Here is a 15,558-nt window from a genome sequence, read left to right as displayed (position 1 = left end):
TGTTTTGGCCATCGATCATGGTGCATCATTTAATAATAGTAATACTCAGTGCTTACTCAGCCCAGTATTCTGGGACATTTCTGCTCTTTACAATTCTCATTTAATGCCAATGCAGAAAGTAAACAAATATATAATTTTCAATAAACTACAAACTATTTAGTTTTATGAGGGACAGTTGTTTAAAGGAGTGTACTTAGTATTAAACAGCAATGTCAAAAGAGACAGTGTAGGATAACAACACTGCTTGTGTTTAGGTTTGCCAAAAATATACATACATGAGTAGAAGAGACATCTGAAAGATGACGATGTTATCACTTTCCAAACATGACCTCACTCAGGTCACCTCCACCTGTCAGGAAGTCAGCTAAGCGCTCACAGATTGAAGGGGAATTAGAATGAATTGACGTTAAAGTGCCCTGAAATAAACCTACACACCCTACGTTTCCACATACGGCTGCCTTCTTCCTTCTCTCCAGCTTCCCCTGCTTCTTTCTGCTCATCCCATCCTCCTCGCCTCTCTGCCCGCCCACTCGCTGTCAACTCTGGGCAAAATGACAAGGAGGAAAAAAGAGGAGAATGGCGGGAGGAATACGCTTAAAGAGAGCTGTTACTAAGCAGATGTTCTTGGTTGCACATGTCCTGCCAGGATTTACATCACTTTTATTCTAGAAGCCAGTGAGTGACAGTGAGCACAGAGAGGGCCTCGGGGCTACGCATGTATCCCATGATCCCTGTGGAAAGTTGTTTGAGAACTGGTTTGTATCTTTTGTTACAAGAATTGCCAAATGGATTTCTATCAGTATTGTGACATTTTGCCGCAAAAATGTTTTTGATACGTGTTTTGATTCCTCTCTCTCTCTCTCTCTCTCTCTCTCTTCGGGTCATATCGACATCCATGTACTCCAATCCAGCATAATCCATAAATGATGAGTTTATGCATATCAATTTCTCGGGTTTCTTTCTTTTCTTTTTATCTAATAGCTCCTAAAATTAACTAACTAAATAACATTAATTATTATTATTATTATTAATTTTTGAGTAAAATACTTTTCAAAGAATTTTCTTATAACTTTAATAAATTTAAAAGTCAAAAAAGTACACGTTTATTTCGGTCTTTTTCATGGTTATTTTAGTATTATTTCCCATACAAATTGTACTCCCCTTTGTCTTATTTCAGATTTTCATGTACAACACTGTGCATTATTATTAGAATTAGTATTATTATTATAGAATAATTTCAGCTGTTTTAAGTGATGAAGGTGATTATATCAGTATGTAAAGGTGCAGGCAAAAGAACGAGGAATATTCCGGACATACTGTGGAATAAACCCTTATGTAACTGCATATTCTCTGTATAGAAACATTAGTCTATACTCCAGAACCTTTGAGAAGGAATAGGATTATAGAACTAAGATGTCATGTGCTGCCCTACTAGTGGCACTAACATGATTGCTCAATCTGACACGGTCACTATCTTAAAATACAGAAACAGTCTGATCTCAGCATTACTTGTGTTGCATACTTGCCAACATTTTTTGAATGTTAACTGTTTTATTTATTGTGGGCTCAACATTTTTTTTTTAAACTTTATTTAAAGATTTGTTACTGGCATAGCTACCACTGCAGTAATCAACCATTCTAGGGGTTCATGGTCTCTTCACTTCTCTTGAGAGCTTTTTAGGTCATTGTCAGATGTCAGATGTTGTGTCTCAGTTTATTCCACTGCTCCAGAGAGGTTTAAAAGCAAATGCCATAGCCATCTCTCCACACTCTTTTCTGAGGGATAAGGCTGCAGTGCAGCAGACATGTATGCATTGCATTTATTATCGTCCATTTCTTTTTCACTGACCTACTGACTCAAATCCCTACTGCCAGATGGTGAATGGTACGGAGTAGTAGAACTACATGCAACTGTGTACATGCACAGGAGAGCAACACTGTATGTAGACACTGTCATTAAGTCTCTTTAACTCACTCTCCACTAAACTAATGCCTGGCTCTTTTACATCAGCTACTGACACTTACGCTCTCAGATTCACAGTCTTGTGCTTATGGAAGCAGGTTGTCCATTTCCTCTAAATCCCAACTCTTAATCCCATATCATATAGGAAGCGAGCTAGCATTTCATGCACAGTGATTTCCTGTATGGGATGAGTCTGCTAGGGAATTATGCAGCTATGCTTATCAGAGCTGTAGTTGTTGCTGCACATCTCCATGTTTAATCCCATCGGTCCTGGTCAGGCTACATCTCTAGACCTGCTTTATATGAATAGTGTCATGAGATAAGGCCATTTGGCGCTACATAAATACAATTGACTTGACTAGGTGGGAAAACCCTGCCAGTCAGCACACTTCAGAGGTCTGGACCGTTCAGAACAAGCAAACAGGAAGCCATTGTTAAGATAAGAGAACAGCCCACCAAGCATGTCCATGTGGGGCCCATAAGGTTTACATTCGGGCTGCAGATAAGGGTCCCAAGTGGGTTTGTCTGCAGTTTCCACGGTGGCCTCCCCTGTGTTTGCCCATATGGGTTTCAAGTTAGATTATTCTCCACATAATAAATAGTATAGTGATGGGGTTTTGGTGGTGATTTGAGTCTTGGAAAGGTCAAATATTAGCAACAAAATTGATTTGATTGCATTAGTATTTTTCATGCAGTGTCAAATACTCCCCTTGGACACCTCTGTGGCCAAAAAGGCCTCATTGACTTCTATGAAAACCACATGTTTTAATCTCACCGTCATTGCAGTGTAAAACCATGCATTCTGGGATGGCAGCCTTTCATTTTGTTCTGTTGTTTCTCTTTTGTTGTTGAAGTTTTCAAAGTTGTTGTAGTTTGCACAATAAATGTTCACATTGATAAATCAGATGTTGATTTAAAAATGATATCACACACACACACACCCACCCACACACACACACACACACACACACACACACACACACACACACACACACACACACACAAACCAATCACTCAATATAACTAGCAAATATACCAAAGATCGGCCTACAAAGTGAAAATGGTTAAATCTGGTGGAATACAGTGAAAATGTGAAATATCACGAGCACTCTGTCGTCTGTAATTGCTGCAGCTGTTTTATCGTCTTTTTAGAGAGAGAGCCGTGAAAACACTGTTACAGTTGTTACATCCTCCATATAAGATTTAAGAAGATTTCTCAATGTATGAACAGATTATCCATCAAAGGGAAGTATGTTCCTGTGTTCTTCAGTTCAACGTGACAATCTGTCTCTGTTGTGCAGGACGGACGTTTGAGGCCTGGAGATCAGCTCATTGCCGTTAACAAGGAGTCCTTGATAGGTGTGACCCACGAAGAGGCCAAAAGCATGCTGAACAAAGTCAAAGTCAGGTGAGTGGTTCTTGTCAAACTCAAAGTGAGTAACATCTGCGATCTCAGTAGGGATTAGTCAGCTATACCCACAGCTGTCCCTCTTTCCTGCTTTTATGTACGTCACGGCATGATTAAGTCTTTGCATTCGTATGGATTGTGTCTCTAGCCAAGACAGTGCTGTGGAGATAGCCTTCATCCCGGGGAAAGGACTTTTCCCCAGCAGCACATCTCTCCACAATGGGGTCCAGCGAGCTGCAGGCAACAGCTACAACTCTGGACGCTTGAAAGTCCACATCAGATCACCAGAGGTCAGCTATGCTTTGTTTCATCGCAAAACAGACCACAAAGTCTCACAGTGTTGTACATTCTATTGGTGGATTTCTTCCTTGAGTTCATCAGTCATGGCTGGAGGCATTATGTTTTCTGGTTGTTTGTCTGTTCGTCCAATTTTTGTGAGTGTGGTACTGCAGGAACGCTTGAGGGGAATTTCTTCACACCCGGCACAAACGTCCACTTGGACTCAATGACTAACTGATTTGAATTAGTGAAAGGTCAAAGGTCACTGTGACCGCACAAGACACATTTTTGGCATTGACTCCCTAGTTTATTTGTTAATAAAGACAAGTTCACACAAATGTCTAATTAGATAAAATGACAAAGTGATGACATTTTTTGCCAAACATGGAGCTTGCTCCTACTGTGGATTTTAACTGCAACATGGGAGAGAACAGCAAGGCAGGTATTCTAGCAGTTAGTCACCCTCTCAGCAGAGTGAATAATAGGCTGCAGATATGCAGCGTAATGGAGCAGTGGAGGATGGACTCAATGATGGCGATGTAGAAGTGCACCATCATGGTCTTTGGCAGGTTGAACTTCTTCAGCTGCCTCAGTAAGAACATCCTCTGCTGAGCCTTCTTGGTGATGGAGCTGATGTCCTGGGTTAGGGTGGAGCCCAGAAAGCGGAAGGACTCCACAAGGTTGACGAGGAATCCCACAGGGCGGTGGGGCTGCGTTCTTCTAGAAATCCATGACCATCTCCACTGTCTTTAGGGCGTTGAGCTCTACGTTGGTCAGTCCGCTCCAGGTCACCAGATAGTCAGTCTCCCAACTGTAGTGGTGGATGAATAAGGTTCAATGAGATGTCCTGCATCAAACATGTCCTACCAAAGCACTTCAGAGCCCTGCCTTTGGGAACCCGACATCCATGTTCATGAAGTCATCTTTTGTGTTATCAATTTTACATTAATATTTCTTTGTAGATCTGTACAGAGGAGCCAGTGCCAGTGTCCTCACCTTCTCCTTCTCCTGACATCTGCCCACCAGATATTCATATTTCAGGTAAAACACATTCTCTTCAGTTTTTTTTTTCTTACAGATAATCTCAAGTGTAGACATTGGGTCACAGAACAGTTAAAAAGTTCTGAGAACCATTTCACATTACAGAGACTCTTTAGGTGTTGAAGGAATACATTGAAGTTAGTTGGTGTTTGTCTCATTTGCAGTAAAACATATCTTGGAGAATATTGGGAGATCAACATTTCTGATACGGTCTGTCCTAGGCGCCGTCGCCCAAAAACAGCACGTTATGCCCACGTGACACCCCTGTTTGTCCCCACACCTGTAGATGAACGCTTGTGACCAGCAGAATCCAGGTCCAGGGGTTTATGAGCACAACAACTTTGTGTTGAGAAATCCCCAGAAGATCGGTAGGCCGAGAGCTTCGATTGTCTGGCATCTTCGTCTTGATGATCACTGCTCTTGATTTGAACTAGAACCAGAACCCCCATTACATTCCCTCCACCATTCTCCTCCACCACTCTCACTGTCTTCTTTACTTGAACTATATAATCTAACAAAGCAGTGATGTCATAAAATAGGGCTGGGCAGATTAACGCGTTAACACAAAATGAATCTGGCATTCCTTTAATGGCGTTAACTATTTGATCATGCGTTAACTGCATGTTTGTTTTTGCATTTTAAAAAAAAATACATTGAGAGGGGCTTATTGGTTTAAATCTCTCCAGACGGCGTATTTCAGACCTGGCGTCTTACCGCTCTCCCAGTCCTGCCCGTGTGAGGTCAATCAAACACGGAGAATAAATAAAGAAGATGCACGCTATGAATGCATTACAGCAACACCGCTTTTACTTTGAAGGCGATTTATGTTGGTGCGCGCTCTTCCGTAGCCTCGCCGACACGCAGTGTTGACGAATTGAGTCTGACGTGAAAGCACATATTTTTATGTAGCTTCTGTTCTCAGCAGCGGTGCTGCAACGAGCAGCTTCTCACTAAGGAAGACAAACTGAACTGAACTGGAAATTTAGCGCATAATGCGATTAATCGCGATTAAACAGATTAATCACAGAAAAATCATACAATTAATCAGTTAATTTTTTTCAACTTTGCTCAGCCCTAAAAATAACGCCTGTCAAATCAGAGTTGAGACTTTCAGTGGTTTGTCCTGGAAGTCCCTGAAATCTGAAACATATTAGATAAACCCATCTGATCCGAGAATGAAAAACGGGGAACATTTACTCCCTCACAGAGATTGTGGATTAACTGGAGAGAAGAGGATGAGACTTAATAGAAACCAGTGCACAGCAGGGGACCTCCAATCACACGGGAATGTTAGGGATCATGAAAAAGTACCCTCTTGATAATAGTGGGTGTAGGTCATTATTGTTCTATCCTTCCTTATCCTCAGTGAATCTGCATAGCAGCTGCTGTTTGAAAATCAAATGAAAACCTACCTCAAGCCTTCGCAGCTCATGGATGATGATGATTCTGAATCTTTTTCAGATATCATTTGCTGTTGCTCACATGTTAACAGGTGTTTTGGTATTGTGTTTCTAAGATATGCTGATACAGTCACAGTCATGATCAGAATCTTAGAGACATACATTTCTCCTGACCTCTGCCCACTGTAACCTCATTGGATCTAACAACCATACCATATACCCTCAGTTAATGTTGCTTTAGATGAATTATAATAACAGGTGTAACACAGGTTTTACTGGGGTCCAACCAGCACACATAGAACATCCTAAAGACTGAAAATAATTTAAAAGATTCAGTTTCTATAGAAAGAGAAAGCGCTTGGTGACAGAGCAGCAGCTCTAGGTTGAGGGTCGCTCGTATAGGTTCCTGCTCAAAGCCACTTGACAGCCTAGCCCAATCCTATTGGCCTGGATTACAGCAGTCAAGGTTATTTGCAAGGTACTGTGACCATGAGCTTCTCTCCGGGGCCCTATTGGTTAAGCCAGTTGCTAGCCGTGAAATATGTCAACAAGCTGTTGTGAGGTGAGCAGGAACAAATACTGGCTGGATGTCTTTTTTAGTTTTTAATTTAAGAATTAAATTGACTTCTGACAATAATACACGATGTTGTTCATGTTGAATTATGGGAATCCGAGGTGAAGCTGGTGGGCATCTGTGCTTCAGCTTAAGCCTCCTCATCGATACCACTGTGTCATACCCACGTATACTTACATGTATGCACACGTATCTCCTTAAGTCAGCTGACCTCTCATCAGCTCATCTCTCATCGCTCATGCAGTGTTATGGTCACAGGACATCAAAGGCGTACAATCCTGTTAGAGAGATAAATGTAACCGTGTAAACCCCTTTTTGCACGCAACTAGTATCACCTGGGGTCCAGTGTTAATCCGTCGCGCCGGTAATTTGTAAAGTCAAGCAGCTTTTCTGCTTGGAAAAAGAAAAGGAAATTCTCTGTTGAGAATGTTGTTTATTGTGTTTTTACAATGTTGTAATATATTTTACATTATGCTATTGAATGAATCCATCACTAAAATAATTTCAGTGCCTGCTCGCATACCACCTTTTGTAAACCCAATGAAATTGTCGTTTCATAACTAATAAATAAAATGTGAAAATAATTTCAATATTTTTTACAGGCAAAAACTTTTAAAATGTACTTATGCTTTAAAATAATGTCTGAACATCATTTCATGAAATTCTAAATCATATAGGCCCCATTTTGAGCCGTATCAGTTAACAACAAAAAAACGCCGCCGTGATGGCAAATACAGAAATACCATATTCGTAGCTGACACTTCATATTTTATTTCTGATTTCTGTTGTTTTTTTTTTACTAGAATGTCAACACATTGTTGATGTGGCTGAAACAGGGTTCATAGCACGGCTGTTGCCACAACAACAGATCTGTCAATCATTACGACCAGTCTGGGGTTAAGGGTGGTGCAAATCCTTTGGGTCAGTGGAATGAGTCCATTGCCAGCAACAGGGGGCGCAGACACAGACACTCAGGGGAAAGGTTCCCACTGCCATAACACATCTGGGACAGACACTCATCAAATTAATATTAGGCATTGGCTGTCTGCCCGCCCCCTCCCATCCATAAAATCATCCACCTTTCCTCCACTCCTCTCTTTTTAATCATCTGCTTTTCATCCCCCACCCTCACACACGCACACTCTCTCTCTCTCTCTCTCTCTCTCTCTCTCTCTCTCTCTCTCTCTCTCTCTGTCTCTCTCTCTCTTTCTCTCTCACACACACACACGCACGCACACACACACGCACACACACACACACACACACACACACACACACACACACACACACACACATACACACACACACACACACACACCTTCCCTATCACCACAACCACCCACTTCCACCAAATCCACAGAGAATATCTGTCCATCCACTCTGATATTACAGATTATGCAATGATATTCCTCCTCCTGTTGTTTACTAAGTGTTCTGTTGCCTCACATTCTCGATCATAACCCGTTGTAGAGGCACGTGGCCCTGCTTTGATACAGATACTGTATTTTCTAGATGAGAATATGTTTTATACACATTCTAAACCTTGGTCACTGCTTTCCTCTTTTGTCTTTGAGAAAATCAACTGTATATTTTAAAGTGTCTTCTCTTTTTTCCACTTCCTGTTTCTTTTCCCTTTTCTTTAGGTTCAACCAGCCAGAGGTCGCCAACGGGGACCAAACCTAAGATAACATTGGACCCCTACATACGCCTCAAATCAGACAAGCTCGACGTGGTGAGTCCTGGTCTTAGTTTAGAGCCGTGTTGCTAAGTATATCAGTGGTTTATTCAGGCTGTGGGGCATGCACTCCTTGTTTTAGCTCTGCTTGACCTCTCTGCTCATCCACTTCATCCTCTCTTTGTCAGTGATGCACATGTAGACTTGTTGGGACCCCTCCAGTAGTCTTTTAAAGAGCTGGTCTACTGTTCCACCAATCTGCACACTTGGCACATCCTTGAACCTAAATGGCTCGGCCTAGCTGTGGTCACTTATAGATGACTCAATGGAGCAGCAACAATCTCAATAAATGTAATAGCAACCTGGTTTTAAGATTATCGTTACACATTAGAAAGTTTGTCCAGAAGGTAGTACAAGAGGAAAGGTCATTGGGTCAGCAGAAGGATCTATCCTCTGTGGACAATAGACATCCAGACCAACATGTCATGACAGTCTGGGCAGTGTTTATTAATCCCAACATAGTGTGTATCATTCCCTTACTTGGAGTTTTGATAATGGTGCTGATGGATTACATAGCTGTTCAGTTGGGGGGATATCTGGTGGTTGTGAAGGACCGATATGATCCATGTCTTTTTTTATTCTCACTAATCCAAACAACACTCAAAGAACCCGTGTAAGTGTATGAAAGACTTTGCATTCAGTGTGTTTCTACACACATTCCTTTAGGTTTTTAAAAAAGCAGATTTACACTGAGGGTTCCTCTCATTCTGATTTCCAACTTTCTCAGCCCCGAGCGTTCTCCTCATCCAATTATAGCAGTCTCTCGTATTCTCTCTCTGCTGGCTTTATCACACTTGTACTCTTCATTTTACCCTTTCAGCACTTTCTGTAATTGATCCCCCGCTCACCCCGCTCACCCCTGCCCTCCAGCTCCCTCTCTCTGCCTCCTTCTCTGGTTTGTGTCTCTGCCCTCTGTTTACTTTTCTCTCAGCCATAGATTGGTCCTAATTGACCAATTTATTAATGAGTTAAGAGAGTTTAATTGTTGAATACAGACACAATTATCTCTTGGTCTGTGGGCTCCTTTGCAAAAGAAAGAGAGTGAGGTGGATTGTGGGTATATTTAGCTCAAAAAATCTACTGTTAAATGTGACCAAAGAATCCTAAACGGTAGTTGTCGTGAGGTGGTAGTTTATGCATATTACTGTATATCAACCTTATGACAGAAGTGTTGCAACGTGAGGAGCGTAAAGGCCAGTCCAACAAAATGTTATCAACGGATCAAAGATAATAACGCACTACAGTGTCTTTTAGTTTATTCTTGTGATTTAATGATTACAATGATCTATATCATATCTATATAATACAATATTTAATTCAATACTCCAACAATAAACCCTTCTAAATAAAGGTTTGTTCTTGGAGTTATTGATACAACTGTCCAGTCAGTTTGAGCTGCTGCTGCTGCTCTTGTGCGTAAGCTACAACCCGTGTAACTGCATATCAACGACTCACCTCCAATGTATACATTCTTTTTTTTAAACAACCTACGACCAAGACTAGTTAAAAGATATGTAACTGTTATAGTTTGATAATAGTTTGATGTTGCAATGGCACAGGGTCAAATATTTCTATCCCTGTTCATCTCTCTCTCTCTCTCTCTCTCTCTCTCTCTCTCTCTCTCTCTCTCTCTCTCTCTCTCTCTCTCTCTCTCTCTCTCTCTCTCTCTATCTGTCTCTCAGGCTTTGTCCTTCCTCGGGTTGGATGTCACAGAAGAGAAAAGGAAGAAGTTGAAACAGAGTCTGACCACAGACCCACAAGGCACTGTGGCCTATGGAGGTGAACCACACACACACACACACACACACACACACACACACACACACACACACACACACACACACACACACACACACACACACACACACACACACACACACATCCAGTTCATTCAACAGCAAGGTGAAATATGTGTGTTGAAATCCCCTCAGCTGTGTGTGACGGCTGCGTGTCCTTCCTGGTTGCATCACTTGGATGTTGTGTCACGTTGTGGAGCCATGAGCAGCTCTGTGTCCGCTGCTAGCAAAGCACACATTTACAGAGCATGGGTATCGTGTTATGATATTTGTATATTGCTAATACTAATTACTATTCAAATACTAATTATATTTACTCATAAAATACATCTTCAAATGTTTGTTATCAAATACATTGAAATGACACATGATCATAAACACAGGTCCAAACCAACATGGGTTACTATCACATTTCTTCAGCACTGCAATCACTTCTCAGCTGTTGTTTCTTCCATACCTCCTGCATGCATATGGAGGGCTGTCATGTCTGTTTAAAGCATTTAAAGTATTCATCTCGACAGAGCCCCATAGCCTAACCAGAAACTATTTCATCACTGATATACTGCTCTTTCACCTCACTTGATCGACAGGCAAACGTTGTCAATTATTCTACAGAATTGCCATCTTGCCTCCTGTCCTAAACCATGGTCGTCTGTGTCTTTGCATCTGCACGTGGATGTTTCTCCTGTAATAGTCCTGGGTTGTCTGAACCAGGAAGAAACAATTATCTTGTGTGAAGGAGCACAAAATGAGATAGGGTGCCTTTCTACTGCCTCTCAATGGCTCTGAACGTGGTGATGATACGTTCATGCTTTGAAGGTCGTATAGAGAGCCTTCAGGTCATTAAACATAGAGGAGCCAGCACACTAGCTTGTTTTGTCTCTGCTTGTCTTTGGACTCTCAGACTTCGTGGAGGCCACCCGGAACGTTTTCCAGGAGAACCTGGAGGAGCTGGGCTTAGGAGCGGGTCCCTTCATGTTTTCCTATCACGAAGCAGCAAGTTTGATGGACACGTCCGCCTTCCACTCACCTGTAAGCAGCTGTCACCGCTGTCACAGGCCAGCACCTTACAGAATATACAGAACAGATAACCAACAGCCCAACCTGTGTGTGTGTGTGTGTGTGTGTGTGTGTGTGTGTGTGTGTGTGTGTGTGTGTGTGTGTGTGTGTGTGTGTGTGTGTGTAGACATATGAATCAGAATGCAGCTACAGCAGTGAGGAGATGGAGCAGTTTCAGACGGAAGTGAAGCAGCTGCAAACCCAGATGAAGCAGCTCAAGGTGAACACACACACACACTCTCACACTAAGTGTTGGTGGATGGATACATCTTCTGTGACCTGCAACAGTTAGATCTTTACAACAGGAGCATCCAGAGTCTAACTTTAGTCTTTACGGACAACCAGCAGAGAGTTTTAAAATGAGCTGGTTAAACGTTAACATGTCACTACATGTTCAGTCCATCAGTCCATGCAAAATACAAAATACAAATCCTTTACTCTCTCTCCTCTAAAATGTTAATGATCAATTTGAAGTGAAGTGTAACATTGTGGTTAAACGTTTCATTGCCCTCTGTGGGAGACGGGTCATCCCTTCTCAACCACGAGGGATTTACTTTTTAACAGTTCATCAGCCAAATTCACCATTTTAAAAAACCACAAACATGAAAAGTCAAGTCAATAATCACGGTCAATGATTAATTGGTATGTTTGATCAGCATTTTTCTAACTATCAGACCGCATATCCCAAATGATGCTGATTAATCAACGTTGAAGGGAACATCCTTAAATTTAGCATCTTGCTAAAAGCCATCTGGAGACTGAAACAATGAATTTTGCTGATTGATAAAAGTGTGTGCAGGCATACTCTCTGAATGATGGTGGTTCATGAATCTATCCCATAATGTCTGTTTGATGAGATGGATTCCTTAGATGACACATGCTTTTATATTATAGCTGCATGCACATGAATAAATAAAAAAAGAAAACTTGAATTAGTTTGGTAATACGGTAACAGTGTTCGTTGTCTTCACACTTGTAGTTCTTCCTGAGGCCTTCCCTTCACTCTGCTGCCACCTGAAGGCCACAGTTACACTCAGCAGACCCGCTCCGCTAGTTACTTTTTGTCCACACATGTCGTATTGATTATTATACTACACAGTTTCTTCTGCACATCAACAGGCGTGTAAAAGTGTCAACGATGTGAGTTTGTATGACAGTTGGCAGTTCAGCTTCAGTACATGCATGTATCATGCTTCTCTTCCTGACTACTGAATCCAAGGTGGTACTGTTGGACTCCCCTAATGACAATGAAAACAGTGTTTTACCAAATTTAAATATGAAGCAAAAAGAAGCCACTGAGACATGTGGTCTGGTTTCACTAAGGCTGGTTTCACCGCGCCTCAGAGGGCTCAGGGCCCTGACCTGATCACAGCTGTAAAAACCTCCTGGCCTTCATGTGCTGCCTCTCTTGGCAGGTGATGCTGAAGGACATGGAGCACAGCAAGAAATCCCTGGAGGACGAGCTGCAGAAGACCTCAGAGGTGAGAGACCAGACACGCTGTTACTCTCCATCAGTTTAGAAGTTGCTTCCTGGGAGATTCATTCACAAATAAAAAATGAAAATGTCAGCAAAATAATTCATATTCTGAATCATATTGCGTCCAACACGTAGCCACTTTGAGTATATTTAACCTTCCCAGAAAGCCTGTTTGACTGTGGAGGAGAACACCCGTCTGAAGACTCGTCTGCAGGCAGCAGAGGCCGAGGCCGGCCAGCGGCAGGCCAGCAGTGCGGAGCAGGACTACGAGGAGGTCATCCAGCTGCTGGAGGCCGAGATCAGAGACCTGAAGAACCAGCTGACCAGCAAGAGGCAGGCAAGAGGACTGGAGTCCACAAAGGTCCGTCCCAAGCATTTCACTATTGCTATGTGGTTTCATTCTCTACTTCTGTCCCACATTTCATCAGCAAGTCTTGCTCTTTTCACTCCACAACATGATTTGTGCTTCAGTTTGTAGATTGGTAAATGTATCTAAATATTCAGCCACAAGATTGAACATCTTTTAGATAACACTAAGCTATGTTTTCTTACTGCACCACAACAAACTCACGTTTCCAACGTTTATCTTCCACCTCGCCAGATTTCAGAAGGAGACTTTTCGTTGAGCGAGACTCCGTAATGATGTCCGACTCTTGTAATAACAACCGGCGTCTGTTCGTGGCAAAACAAGCACTTTCAGTGGACGGACATTGATCGTTGCCCCGAGCGCTTACAAAGCAACCCATCTGTCATGTTCTGCATCAAACTGGACCAACTGGACCAAGGTCAGGACGTCCTGTCCTCTTCAGTCACAGACTTCAAAATGTGTGAATACAGAGTTCAGGTTAAAATGCAAAAGTTACACTTTTGGTCAAATGACACAATTCTTTGAATTACTATGTTTACTCAAGATGTAAGCCAATGAACACCAGGATAACCCCACTATTTCCATCAGACGGTAACATGGATCTATATGTGCATACCTGATACCAGGAGACATGCTCATTCTTTTTGATCAAATCTCATCATGTAAATTGAGCAGGTGTGTTGTTGTTTTTTTGGTCAAAGAAGCACCACTTCTGTTCTCATAATCCAAGAAAGAAACCAGTCCTTGGTGTTTGTCAAGAGCAGGAAGTGTACAGTGCAGGTGTCTTTGTGAGATGAGTGTGACAGAAAAGCATCATTGTTCTCTCTTTAACTTCAGACAGTGAGAGAAACACAAGCTGACCAATCACAGCTCAGTGACATAACCCCTCAATGCACAACTAAAACCCCGCATCCCTTCAGGTCACTTCATAATTCATTACATAGACATGTGTCAAATCTGCCTGAGGCTTGTTTCTATAGCACGGCATCCCTTTGAGCATCCGTATCAGAGAGCTGCCTCTCTCGCTCGTCCACTGTGCATGAAGAAAAAAAGCCAAAAAGCATGAAGTGTGCATGAAGAAAGAAAGCCAAAGCCGAGCTTTAGCTTTCTTCTGTCTTCCTCCATCCTCCATCACGGGCTGGAGCCCCTGCAGCGGCATCAGTGTGAAACACATCCAGCTGCATAGCCACACAGATCTGCCTCTGTTTTCACAACAGCTTGGATGGAAAGAAAGGCTTCATATGAATTTCCTCTGGCTGACTCTGTCACAACCTGTGGCTTTTCATCTCAGGTCGTAAAAGTGTGCAGCCCACTGGCACACGACCCGAGAGCAGCATCCAGTGACACAGGTGATGAGAGAGTAACAGAAAGGAGTAGAAACCCCCTCACCATTCTCCTGCGAGGACCAAAGCAAATGGGACCGCCGCTGAGTGTACGGTCACATGGTCACATGGTCACATGGGTTCAAACAACCGGAACTTCCTTCTCACCCTTCTTCTTTGAAGCCTTTGATAAAAAGTCTTTGATGAAAACAGTATTGGATTACATTAAAAGTTGCCTTATATATTTTTACATTTGTGTAGACTAGAGGACAGTAAGTGCATATTTGTGCTTTCAAATATTTATACTTAAAAGACATTTTTCTTAGTAATTCTTTTTAATGCCAAAAACGGTTTTACACCTATCTGAGGTGGAAAAAAATGGAATAAAGCGTGACGGTAAATGGACTGTCCTTGTATAAATCTTTTCTAGTCTTCTGACCACGAAAAGCTCTTTAACAGTACTTGTCATCATTCACACATTCATACACCACAGCGACTGGAGCAATTTGAGGTTAAGGTTTATTTTTGGAACATTGAAGCTTGTAAACATATACAAACCCCCAAATACAATTATGAACTTGAAAATGAGACTAAGACTTTAAATCACAATTCTTTTGCACATTTTCTGTAATTTCAGTGAGAATGATGCTACATTTGGATTGAAACCTGAATAATGGTTGCAAATGAAAAGAAGCACATTGGTTGATTCATTTCAGTTTGTAAAGTGAATGATGCAATGCTCCATACATCCAATCAAATTGGTCTCATCTCGGCCAAACATCCATATAGTTCATGCAGAAGTATTCTTCTACTGTACAACTTCACTGAAGGAAACCTTCAAAAGGTTTGAAGATTGTATTTACAGAATGGGCGTGGGTTCATTTATTACACAAGTTGAGGCATTTTGTTGATGCCCGGGAGAATTCATATAAAGATTAAGTGCACAGATCTGTGAACAGGGCAGTTTCTCTGACTTGATGAGTCACAGTGTTTATTGATTGTGTTTTTCAGGAGGAGGTGCAGGATCTGAACAAGAGGCTGACAACTATCGACTGCCAGCTGAAGAAGTCGGAGCTGAGCAGGAAACACCTGGAGGTCTCCAACAAGAAACTGCTGGGCTTTGCACAGGTACGACTT

The 15,558-nt window shown here is 42.0% G+C and overlaps 1 protein-coding gene across 3 annotated transcripts in view; it reads left to right on the top strand.

Moving 5' to 3' along the window:
* si:dkeyp-72e1.9 (syntaxin-binding protein 4) overlaps positions 1–15,558 on the top strand; it is a 63,635-nt gene that overhangs the window by 41,993 nt on the left and 6,084 nt on the right. For 2 of the 3 annotated variants that reach the window (XM_068596148.1, XM_068596150.1), the window contains exons 9-18: positions 3,265–3,371; positions 3,520–3,661; positions 4,613–4,691; positions 8,309–8,397; positions 10,083–10,179; positions 11,101–11,228; positions 11,383–11,475; positions 12,671–12,736; positions 12,896–13,093; positions 15,433–15,549. In XM_068596148.1, the coding sequence (XP_068452249.1) occupies positions 3,265–3,371; positions 3,520–3,661; positions 4,613–4,691; positions 8,309–8,397; positions 10,083–10,179; positions 11,101–11,228; positions 11,383–11,475; positions 12,671–12,736; positions 12,896–13,093; positions 15,433–15,549 (1,116 nt within the window). The remainder of the gene's footprint in view (positions 1–3,264; positions 3,372–3,519; positions 3,662–4,612; positions 4,692–8,308; positions 8,398–10,082; positions 10,180–11,100; positions 11,229–11,382; positions 11,476–12,670; positions 12,737–12,895; positions 13,094–15,432; positions 15,550–15,558) is intronic. The other variant, XM_068596149.1, reaches the window with a different exon arrangement.

The sequence above is a fragment of the Clinocottus analis genome, unplaced genomic scaffold (assembly GCF_023055335.1).
Source record: "Clinocottus analis isolate CAN_PGR_092001 unplaced genomic scaffold, fCliAna1.0.p SCAF_34, whole genome shotgun sequence".
In the NCBI taxonomy this organism is placed as follows: domain Eukaryota; kingdom Metazoa; phylum Chordata; class Actinopteri; order Perciformes; family Cottidae; genus Clinocottus; species Clinocottus analis.
Note: the sequence above shows the minus strand (reverse complement) of the source record. Positions and strands in the feature narration are given on the sequence as shown.